Genomic DNA, 12,570 nt, shown 5'->3' on the forward strand with positions numbered 1-12,570 from the left:
AAACTTGGAAGACAGGTTGAAAGAAGTATGTTCATGTGCCTAGGCATGAAAACAAACAGAACAAAAAATAACTTAAATACTGAAACATATGCACACATACTCACATACCCACACTCCTAAGAAGCTCTGCTTATACCCCAAACTAACATTCTGCATATGGTAGGGTAGGAGAAGAGACTTAGTAGAAAATCTGTAAGTATACTAATCGAGGTCATTTTTACAGGTCTATTTCAAGGAAAAAGAGAAAACTATCAGGTCATCACATTTTTAACTAAAGTATGTTAGAAGGTAGTAGCAATAACCATGTTTAAGGGCACAAGCTCTGAGACACTGTGACTATACAAGTATAATAATTCAGACAAAAAAATCAAATTTCTCAATTTGTATCTATTGTAGAAAATACAGTTCATGTATATAATCAACTAGATGTCTGTTGAAAGCACCTAAGATAACCACTTATACACACAATGAGGTTCCTTGGATCCAGGCTCTTTATGACCTCCTCAGTCAGTTCCCTCTTCTGTGAACACTAACAGCATTCTATCTGTAAAGCACCGTGTCACTTTTATTCTTATGCAATGACTGACGTTCATCTTGCAGCTTCTATTAGGATAACTAAATAACAGCATGTACGTGCACGCTCCCTCTCAGTTACTCTAACACAAATTAAAAAAAAAACAGAAGGATCTAAGATTTGGTTTTGCAAATATCAATATGAAATATATCATGGAGCTAATAAAAATCTAGCAATGTAATAGAACTGTGACATCCAAACCAAAGGCACCTAGAATCTCTACTTTTCCTTTTGGCAGTCACAACATATTTCCAATATAGCATTAAATTTATTTTGAGATAGCCACTAAAAACAGGAAGGATTAATGACCACTTACTATTTCATGATACCAATAAGAATGGGAAATTAAAATTTTCTCCGAGGTTAAGGCTCATAAAAATTTATATGAATTGCCATAATCAAAATTTTTATTTCGAAGCTCAGATCCTAAAATGAACTTTTTTCTCCTTGAAATCAAAGTAGACATGTAACTTGAAAGTCCTTTTTTCTATAATGATCATTGCTTTGTAATATGGAAATTAAGTAAACCATTTATTACCATTTGTAAAATACTTTAAGTATCACAGCATTTCTTATAATCTTATTTTTCTATCCATTAAAATCTTTCTTGAGTACCTGTAATATAAGGGCAAATAGTGGACATACTAAATAGTAGCAGGTATCTTGCCTGTGAGGAAGAAAACAGTTACAGAAAAATAAACACATGAAGAGATACCAAATCAAATGCGAATGGAACAGATAAGTAATTTAGAAGTTCAGAGTAAGGTGTAAATAAAGCTTGAGAGAAGCAGAACTGGAATTGTGCATTAAAAGATGATCAGAATTTATTTAAGATAAATAACACAGGGAACAAACCTATACATGATATACTCAGCAATGAGAAGCTCACTCTGAATGAAACAGACACTTGATTTTGGGAAGTAGAACAAAATAAGTTTAGAATTGAGTTGAATTACTTTACAAAGAATCATTGCATTAATTTACAAAGACAGACGGGTCTTGGTGGAGAGGTCTGACAAATGTGGTCCACTGGAGAAGAGAATGGCAAACCACTTCAGAATTCTTGCATTGAGAGCTCCATGAACAGTATGAAAAAGCACACTGAAAGATGAACTCCCCAGGTTGGTAGGTGCCCAATATGCTACTGGATATCAGTGGAGAAATAACTCCAGAAAGAATGAAGCGACAGAGCCAAAGCAAAAACAACACCCAGTCGTGGATGTGACTGGGGATAGAAAACAAGGTCCGATGCTATAAAGAGCAACATTGCATAGGAACCTGGAATGTCAGGTCCATGAATCAAGGCAAATTGGAAGCAGTCAAACAGGAGATGGCAAGAGAGAACATCAACATTGTAGGAATCAGCAAACTAAAATGGACTGGAATGGGTGAATTTAACTCGGATGACCATCATATCTACTACTGTGGACAAGAATCCCTTCGATGAAATGGAGTAGCCTTCATAGTCAACAAAAGAGTCCAAAATGCAGAACTTGGACGCACTCTCCGAAACGACAGAATGATCTCTGTTCGTTTTCAAGGCAAACCATTCAGTATTACGGTAATCCAAGTCTATGCCCTGACCAGTACTGCTGAAGAAGCTGAAGTTGAAAAGTTCTATGAAGACCTATAAGACCTTTTAGAACTAACACCCCCAAAAAAAGTCCTTTTCATTACAGGGGACTGGAATGCAAAAGTAGGAAGTCAAGAAACACCTGGAGTAACAGGCAAATTTGGCCCCAGAATGAAGCGGGGCAAAGGCTAATAGAGTTTTGCCAACAGAACGCAATGGTCATACCAAGCACCCTCTTCCGACAACACAAGAGAAGACTCTACACATGGATATCATCAGATGGTCAACACCAAAATCAGACTGATTATATTCTTTGCAGCCAAAGATGGAGAAGCTCTATACAGTCAGTGAAAACAAGACCGGGAGTTGACTGTGGCTCAGATCATGAACTTCTTATTGCCAAATTCAGACTTAAATTGAAGAAAGTAGGGAAAACCACTAGACCATTCAGGTATGACCAAAATCAAATCCCTTACTATTATACAGTGGAAGTGAGAAATAGATTTAAGGGAACAGATCTAATAGACACAGTGCCTGATAAACTATGGACAGAGGTTTGTGACGTTATACAGGAGACAGGGATCAAGACCACCCACAAGAAAAAGAAATGCAAAAAGGCAAAATGGCTGTCTGAGGAGGCCTTACAAATAGCTATAAAAATAAGAGAATCGAAAAGCGAAGGAGAAAAGGAAAGATATACCAAGATACACCCATCTGAATGCAGAGTTCCAAAGAACAGCAAGGAGAGATAAGAAAGCCTTCCTCAGTGATCAGTGCAAAGAAGTACAGGAAAACAATAAAATGGCAAAGACCAGAGATCTCTTCAAGAAAATCAGAGATACCAAGGGAACATTTCATGCAAAGATGGGCTCAATAAAGTATAGAAATAGTATGGACTGAACACAAGCAGAAGATATTAAGAGAAGAGGTGGCAAGAATATACAGAACTGTACAAAAAAGATCTTAATGACCCAGATAATCACGGTGGTGTGATCACTCACCTAGAGCCAGACATCCTGGAATGTGAAGTCAAGTGGGCCTGAGAAAGCATCACTGCGAACAAAGCATGTGGAGGTGATGGAATTCCAAATGAGCTATTTCAAATCCTGAAAGGTGGTGCTGTCAAAGTGTGCACTCAATATGCCAGCAAATCTGGAAAACTCAGCAGTGGCCAAAGGACTGGAAAAGGTCAGTTTTCATTCCAATCCCAAAGAATGGCAATGCCAAAGAATGCTCAAACTACCGCACAATTGCACTCATCTCACACGCAAGTAAAGTAATGCTCAAAATTCCCCAAGCCAGGCTTCAGCAATACATGAACCATGAATTTCCAGATGTTCAAGCTGGGTTTAGAAAAGGCAGAGGAACCAGAGACCAAATTGCCAACATCCGCTGGATCATGGAAAAAGCAAGAGAGTTCCAGAAAAACATCTATTTCTGCTTTATTGACTATGCCAAAGCCTTTGACTGTGTGGATCACAATAAACTGTGGAAAATTCTGAAAGAGATGGGCATACCAGACCACCTGACCTGCCTCTTGAGGAACCTCTATGCTGGTCAGGAAGCAAGAGTTAGAACTGGACATGGAACAACAGACTGGTTTCAAACAGGAGAAGGAGTATGTCAAGGCTGTATATTGTCACCCTGCTTATTTAACTTATATGCAGATTATACATCATGAGAAACGCTGGGCTGGAAGAAGCACAAGCTGGAATCAAGATTGCCGTGAGAAATATCAATCACCTCAGATATGCAGATGACACCACCCTTATGGCAGAAAGTGAAGAAGAACTAAGGAGCCGCTCAATGAAAGTGAAAGAGGAGAGTGAAAAAGTTGGCTTAAAGCTGAACATTCAGAAAACTTAAGATCATGGCATCCAGTGCCATCACTGCATGGCATATGCAGGGGGAAACCATGAAAACAGTGAAGACTTTATTTTGGGAGGCTCCAAAATCACTGCAATGGTGACTGCAGCCATGAAATTCAAAGACACTTACTCCTTCTACAGGTGTGACCGTGATTTATTATTCACTTCCTAATAGGTTTCCCAGCTTCCATTTCATTTATCCTCAAAACTATTCTAAGTACTACTATAAGATGACTTTTCCTTAAATGCTTCCTTTTTCATGTCAGCTCACTGCTCTAGAGTCTTTAATTAATGATTGTTAGCCAGATTTCCTAGCTTGGTTATCAAGATTCTTTGTTCAGTTCACTTCAGTTTAGTTTAGTTTAGTTTCCTTCCTTTAGGAAGGAAAGTTATGACCAACCTAGACAGCATATTAAAAAGCAGAGACATTACTTTGCCAACTAAGGTCTGTCTCGTCAAGGCTATTGGTTGTTTTTCCAGTAGTCATGTATGGATGTGAGAGTTGAACTATAAAGAAAGCTGAACGCTGAAGAATTGATGCTTTTGAACTGTGGTGTTGGAAAAGACCCTTGAGAGTTCCTGGGACTGCAAGGAGATCCAACCAGTCCATTCTGAAGGAGATCAGTCCTTAGTGCTCATTGGAAGGATTGATGTTGCACCTGAAACTCCAATACTTTGGCCACCTGATGCGAAGAGCAGACTCATTTGAAAAGACCCTGATGATGGGAAAGACTGAAGGCAGGAGGAGAAGGGGATAACAGAGGATGAGATGGCTGGATGCCATCACCAACTCAGTGGAGATGAGACCGGTTAAACTCCAGGAGTTGGTGATGGACAGGGAAGCCTGGAGTGCTGTAGTCCATGAGGTCACGAAGAGTCGGACACAACTGAGTGACTAAACTAAACTGAAGTGAACTGAACAAAGAATCTTGATAACCAAGCTAGGAAATCTGGCTAACAATCATTAATTAAAGACTCTAGAGCAGTGAGTTGACATGAAAAAGGAAGCATTTAAGGAAAAGTCATCTTGTAGCAGTACTTAGAATAGTTTTAAGGATAAATGAAATGGAAGCTGGGAAACCTATTAGGAGGTGAATAATAAATCAGGGTCACACCTGTAGAAAAAGTACAAAAGGACAGGTTTATTCATTATAGCGGGCAAAGCAGAGTGTCTACCAAAGAATACTTTAAGATTTTGTATTTAGATACAAAAAGTACTTAGGTACTCCTGTCAAGGCTGTATACTGTCACCCTGCTTATTTAACTTATATGCAGAATACATCAGTAGAAACACTGGGCTGGAAGAAGCACAAGCTGCAATCAAGATTGCCGGGAGAAATATCAATCACCTCAGATATGCAGATGACACCACCCTTATGGCAGAAAGTGATGAAGAACTAAAGAGCCTGTTAATGAAAGCGAAAGAGGAGAGTGAAAAAGTTGGCTTAAGGCTCAATACTCAGAAAACTGAGATTATGGCATCCGGTCCCATCACTTCATGGCAAATACATGGGGCAACAGTGCAAACAGTTTCAGACTTTATTTTGGGGGGGCTCCAAAATCACTACAGATGGTGACTGCAGCCATGAAATTAAAAGACGATTACTCCTTGGAAGGAAAGTTATGACCAATATAGACAGCATATTAAAAAGCAGAGACATTACTTTGCCAACAAAGGTCCGTCTAGTCAAGGCTATGGTTTTTCCAGTCGTCATGTATGGATGTGAGAGTTGGACTATAAGGAAAGCTGAGCACCGAAGAATTGATGCATTTGAAATGTGGTGTTGGAGAAGACTCTTGAGAGTCCCTTGCACTGCAAGGAGATCCAACCAGTCCATTCTGAAGGAGATCAGTGCTGGGTGTTCATTGGAAGGACTGATGTTGAAACTGATACTCCAATATTTTGGCCACCTGATGCGAAGAGTGGACTCATTTAAAAGACCCTGATGTTGGGAAAGATTGAAGGCAGGAGGAGAAGGGATGAGAGGATGAGATGGTTAGATAGCATCACTGACTTGATGGACATGAGTTTGGGTAAACTCCGGGAGTTGGTGATGGACAGGGAGGCCTGGCGTGCTGCGGTTCATGGGATCGCACAGAGTGGGACACGACTGAGCAGTCAAAGAAAAAAATACAGGGTTTTGAGTCAGCCAGGTCTGGGTCAAATCTGTGCTATTAACTTGTTTTTTGGCCACACTATACGGCACACGGGATTGTAGTTGCTGGACCAGGGAAGTCCCTGTGCTACATAACTTTCAGTTCAGTTCAGTTCAGTTCAGTTGCTCAGTCATGTCCGACTCTTTGCAACCCTGTGAATCACAGCACAGACCTCCCTGTCCTACATAACTTTAAAGAAGCTATTTTCTCTGAGTCTTAAGTTTCCTTGGATATAAAACGATTTACCTTGTTTGGATGTTGAGAGAGTAAATAAGAAAATACATATAAAGCATCTATGTCCTTGTACGTGGAACACAACAGCACTAAATAATTGTGATTTTTACCTCTCTCCCTTGGCTCCCTTGCTCTTTATTCCTTAACGATACTGAGAATTAAGCAGTACAGTAGGTCATCTGTCTACAAGTTGTCATTTTAGAGCTGATAAAATTGAGTTAATGAGAAATTAAATGACATTCAATGGCCTACAACCAGCTACCTTCACTGTTGGCACCACGGAATAGACATATAGGCCATAAAACACATAAAAAATAGTTGGAAATCACAAACACAGACTCTTCTTTAAAGACATATCCTCTAATAATACAACTGAGGATCTGATTCATGAACTTAAAAACATTTAAATGTTGATTGTTTCCTTAACAATATAAAAGGCCAATTTGTTTTAAAAGAAAACCGTTTCTAATGTACACACCAAATTCCAGTGTAGGTTGAATTTACAAATGGGGACCTTTCCATTAGAGAAGGAAAATGAAAGGTATAAATTTCCTCTCTTAACATACATTGAATACACTGGAACTTCAGACATAATCAGCAATAAATTTACTTACCTTCCATGAGCATGAAAATCTAGCCGTAAAAACTGGTCCTCATGTGATACTGCTCTTTTGGCACGCTGGTGTTTTTGGTGTAATGAATCCACATCATATGATAATCCTTCATAATGTCTAATGTATTTATTTAAAGGATTTCCATACTGACCTACAAAAAATAAACAGTTTGAATTAATATCTTCTTATGGTTTATTCTAATTCTAAAATGATTTCACAATTATTCTGTGTTAAACAACTGTTTCACCAATCTTAATACTTTATTTTCATAAACAGTTGTTAATTTTTGTTTGTTTGTGGTCACATCATACAGCATATGGGATCCTAGTTTCCTGACCAGGGATCAACCCCGTGCTTCCTGCAAGTGGAAGCAGAGTCTTAACCACTGGATCACCAGAAAAGTCCCTAAAAGCTTATTATAATGGGAATTTTAACCACACACAAGGTTTGATGTTAGCCATAGGTTTGTCTAGGATGTCCTTAATCAAGCTGAGGAAGTTTTATACTCAGGAAGAGATGTTGATCTTTGTCTACATCTATTAAGATGCTTACAATAGATAATCAATAAAGACCTACTCTATAGCACTAGGAACTATTCCTATATGGGAAAAGAATTTGAAATATATATACATATATTTATGAATAAATGAATCACTTTGACATACACCTGAAACTAACACAACCTTGTAAATCAACTATATTGCAATAAAAATAAGTAAATAATTTTTTTAAAAGATGACTGTTTTTTTCTTTTTAGTTTATTAATATGTGAAATCAAACTGACTTATTCTCATGGGCAGAAGAACTAAACAGACATTGCTCCAAAGACGTACAGATGGCCAACAGACACATGGAAAGATGTTCAACATCACTAATTATTGGGACTTCCCTGATGGCTCAGCAGGTGAAGAATCTGCCTGCCAATGCAGGGGACACAACTTTGATCCTCGGTCTGGGAAGACTCCACGTGCTGCAGAGCAACTAAGCCTGTGTAACACAACTACTGAGCCTGTGTCTAGGGCCCCTGAGCCTGTGTAACACAGCTACTGAGCCCGCATATCTTTGAGCCTGTGCTAACAAGACAAGTCACAGCAATGAGAAGCCCTGGTATCACAACAAAGGGCAGCCCCCACTTTCCCACCACTAGAAAAAACCCACATGAGGCAGAGAATACCAAGTGAAACCAAAAACAAATAATATACAAAAAAAATTTTAAGGTCTACAAATAACAAATGCTAAAGAAGAGGGAACTCGCCTACACTGTCGGTAGGAATGTTAGTTGATGCAGCAGATACGGAGAATAGTATGGAGATTCCTCAAAAACTAAAACTAGAATTTCCATATGATCCAGCAATCTTACTCCTGGACATATATCTGTTCAAAACTATAATTCAGGAATATACATGTGCACCTATATTCACAGCAGCACTATTCACAACAGTGAACACGGACATGGAAACAACTTAAACGTCCCTCAACAGATAAATGAATAAAGCTGTGGTACGTATATACAATGGAATGTGACTTAGCTATAAAAGAGAGTAAAATAATGCCATTTGGAGCAACATGGATAGAACTATAGAATATCATAGTAGGTGAAGTTAAGTCAGAAAAAGAAAGACAAATACCATATGATACCACTTACATGTGGACAAACTCACAGACACAGAGAACAGACTTGAGACTGCAAGGGTGGGGAGGGAAGGGAAAGGATTAAGTGGGCGCTGAGGGGAGCAGAGGCCAACCATTATATACTGAGATAAACAAGGTCCTGCTGTATAGTATAAGGAACTCTACTCAATATCCTATGATAAACATGGGAAATAATTTTTTAAAAAGACTGCATATATATATGTATAATTGAATCACTATGCTGTACAGCTATAATTAACAAAACATTGTAAATCAGTTATACTTCAATTTTTTAAAAAACTGTTGATTTTCTAATGTTAAACCACCCTTGCATTACCAAAATAAATCCAATTTGACTACAGTATATTGTGTTTTATAATATTGTTAGATTTGATAAATTTTGTTTAGAATTTTTATTATGTATGTTCATGAGAGACACTAGTCTGTAGTTTTCTTGGACTTTGTCAAGTATTAGTATCAATATAAAAAAACATTTTGAAAATATTACCTCTTCTTCAATTTTCTGGACAAATTTATGTGGAACTGGTATTATTTCCTCCTTAAATGTTTGATAGAATTCACCAGTGAAGCCATCTTAGCCTGGAGTTTTCTTTGTGAAAGGTTATTAATGACATCAACTTTATACATAAACAGCTATTCTGGTTATCCATTCCTTGACTGACCCTTTGCTAAGAATTTGTCCATTTCACCTAAGTTTTTAAGTTATGGAAATAAAGCTGTTCATAATATTCCCTTATTATGCTTTTTAATATCTTCTGAATCTATAGTAATGTTACCTCCCTCATTCCAGATATCAGTAATCTATATCTTCTCTCTTTGGGTCCTAATCAAGATAGCTAGAGAATTATTGATTTGACTGATCTTCTCAAGAACCAACTTTTATTTCCTTTTATTTTCCTTCATTATTTTTCTGCTTCCTATTTTTTAATTTTCAACTTGATCTCTATTTCTTTCCTTCCACTTACTTTAAGTAAAATCGCTCTGTTTTTTTTAGTGAAGACCATTGATTTAAGTTTTCACTCCCATCCCAAAGAAAGGCAATGCCAAAGAATGTTCAAACTACTTCACAGTTACACTCATCTCACACACTAGCAAAGCAATGCTCAAAATTCTTCAAGCTAGTCTTCAACAGCATGTGAACCGAGAACTTCCAGATGTTCAAACTGGATTTCGAAAAGGCAGAGGAACCAGAGATCAAATTGCTAACATCTGCTGGATCATTGAAAACACAAAAGAATTCCAGAAAAACATCTACTTCTGTTTCATGCACTATGCTAAAGCCTTTGACTGTGGGGATCACAACACTGTGGAAAATTCTTCAAGAGATGGGAATACCATACCACCTGACTTGCCTCCTGCGAAAACTGTATGCAGGTCAAGAAGTAACAACAGTTAGAACTGGGCATGGAACAACAGACTGGTTCCAAATTGGGAAAGGAATATGTCAAGACCCTATACTGTCACCCTGCTTATTTAACTTACATGCAGAGTACATCATGCGAAATGCCGGGCTGGATGAAGCACAGGCTGGAATAAAGATTGCAGAGAGAAACATCAATAACCTCAGATATGCAGATGACACCACCCTTATGGCAGAAAGCAAAGAGGAACTAAAGAGCCTCTTGATGAAAGTGAGAGAGAGTGAAAAAGCTGGCTTAAAACTCAACATTCAAAAAACGAAGATCATGGCATCTGGTCCTATCACGTCATGGCAAATAGATGGGGAAACAATGCAAACAGTGACAGACTTTATTTTTGGGGGCTCCAAAATCACTGCAGATGGTGACTGCAACCATGAAATTAAAAGACGCTTGCTCTTTGAAAGAAAAGCTATGACAAACCTAGACAGCGTATTAAAAAGCAGAGACATTACTATGCCAACAAAGGTCTGTCGAGTCAAAGTTATGGTTTTTCCGGTAGTCATGTATGGATGTGAGAGTTGGACCATAAAGAAGGCTGAGTGCCAAACAATTGATGCTTTTGAGCTGTAGTGTTAGAGAAGACTCTTGAGAGTCCACTGGACTGCAAAGAGGTCAAACCAGTTCATCTTAAAGGAAATCAGTCCTGAATATTCATTCATTGGAAGGACTGATTCTCAAGCTGAAGCTCCAGTTCTTTGGCCACCTGATGGGAAGAGTTGACTCATGAGAAAAGACCCTGATGCTGGAAAAGACTGAACGCAGGAGGAGAAGGGGACGACAGAGGACAAGATGGTTGGATGGCATCACCGACTCAATGGACATGAGTTTGAGCAAGCTCCAGGAGATAGTGAAGGACAGGGAAGCCTGGTGTGCTGCAGTCCATGAGGTCTCAAAGAGCCGGACATGACCGAGCAACTGAACAACAATGATTTAAGACTTCTGTATTCAGTTATTCTACTTACTACCCAGGTGCTGTAAGTGTCCCCTTAATACTGTTTAGCAGCATCCCACAGATTCTGTTATGCTGTGTTACCATTTTCATTCTCTTCAATATACTTTCTTGTTTCCTTTTTAATTTCTTCTACAATTCATATGCTATTTAGAAGCCTGTTATTTAGATTCTATTAATAAATATGAGGAATTTTTCAGTTATCTTTCTGTTACTGACCTCTAATTTAATTCTACTCTACCCAGAGAACATACTTTGTATGACAATCCTTTTAAATACAGAGATTTATTTTATGACCAAGAATGTGGGTCTCTCCTTGCACATGTTTCATGCACAGCTGAAAAGAATGTATATTCTACTGTTAACGGATGAGTATTCCAGAAACGTCAACCTCTGCACATATTGAGTACAGTGTTACATAAACAACAACCAGGTCAGTTGGTTTACAGTGTTGTTTAATCTTCTATATCCTTAATGATTTTCTACCTACCTGTTCTATTACTAACAGAAAGGCACTGAAATCTATGATTACGGCTTTTTCTATTTCTCCTGGCAGTTCTTTGCTTAATTGATTTTTGAAGTTCTATTATTATGTGCATAGGACTTCCCTGGTGCCTCAGACAGTAGAGTGTCTGTCTACAATGCGGGAGACCTGGGTTCGATCCCTGGGTCAGAAAGATTCCCTGGAGAAGGAAATGGCAACCCACTCCAGTACTCTTGCCTAGAAAAATCCCACGGACGGAGGAGCCTGGTGTCCATGGTGTCGCAAAGAGTCGGACACGACTGAGCAACATCACTTTCACTTTATTATGTACATAAATGTTAATGATTTTGTGCCTTCTGGATTAATTCACTCCTTTATCATTTTCAGATGATCTTCTTTATTCTTTGTAATAGTCTATGTTCTAAAATCTACTTTGTCTGGTATTAATATAGCCACTCCCAGTACTTTTTGTTGTTTGATTAGCATGGTCTCTTTCTCTTCCATTCTTTTCCTTTTAGCCTATTTGTGCCTATGTATTTAACGCAAGTTCACTGTAGGCAGCATAGAGTTGGGTCTTGCTTTTTTGTCCAATCTTTTAATTAGGGTGTTTAGATCATTTACATTTAAAGTAGTTACTAATGTGGTTAAGTTTAAGTCTATCATATTGCTATTTATGTTTGTCCCATCTGTTCTTTGCTTCCTTCTCCTTTCTCAGGATTAATTATTTTTTTATGATTCTCTTTTTATTTCTTCACTAGCTTATTACCAAAACTCTCTGGTTATTTTAGTGGTTGCTTTAAGTAAACATCTTTAACTTACTCTACCTTCAAATGATCTTATAGCACTTCAGGTATAAAAACCTGACATTACTGTATTTTCATTCCTCTCCTCCTACTGTCATCACATACTTTATTTACTTATATCTGATGAAGTCCACAATACACTGTTAATGTTTTGGTTTAAAGAGACAATTATCTTTTGAAGAGATTTAAATAACAAGAAAAAAATCTCTACTTCTCATTTCCAGGGTTCTTCATTCCTTG

At 38.0% G+C, this 12,570-nt stretch overlaps 1 protein-coding gene across 5 annotated transcripts in view; it reads right to left on the minus strand.

Moving 5' to 3' along the window:
• ADAM10 (ADAM metallopeptidase domain 10) overlaps positions 1-12,570 on the minus strand; it is a 143,612-nt gene that overhangs the window by 98,166 nt on the left and 32,876 nt on the right. For all 5 annotated transcript variants that reach the window (XM_086321199.1, XM_086321202.1, XM_086321198.1 and 2 more), the window contains one exon: positions 7,021-7,171. Coding sequence is in view for 1 of the 5 variants with exons in the window: in XM_086321198.1 (XP_086177324.1) it covers positions 7,021-7,171 (151 nt within the window). In the remaining 4 variants the exon portion in view is untranslated. The remainder of the gene's footprint in view (positions 1-7,020; positions 7,172-12,570) is intronic.

This window comes from Bos grunniens, chromosome 10, assembly GCF_055505025.1.
Source record: "Bos grunniens cultivar Pamir isolate PY7600 chromosome 10, Bosgru_T2T1.0, whole genome shotgun sequence".
Lineage (NCBI taxonomy): Eukaryota > Metazoa > Chordata > Mammalia > Artiodactyla > Bovidae > Bos > Bos grunniens.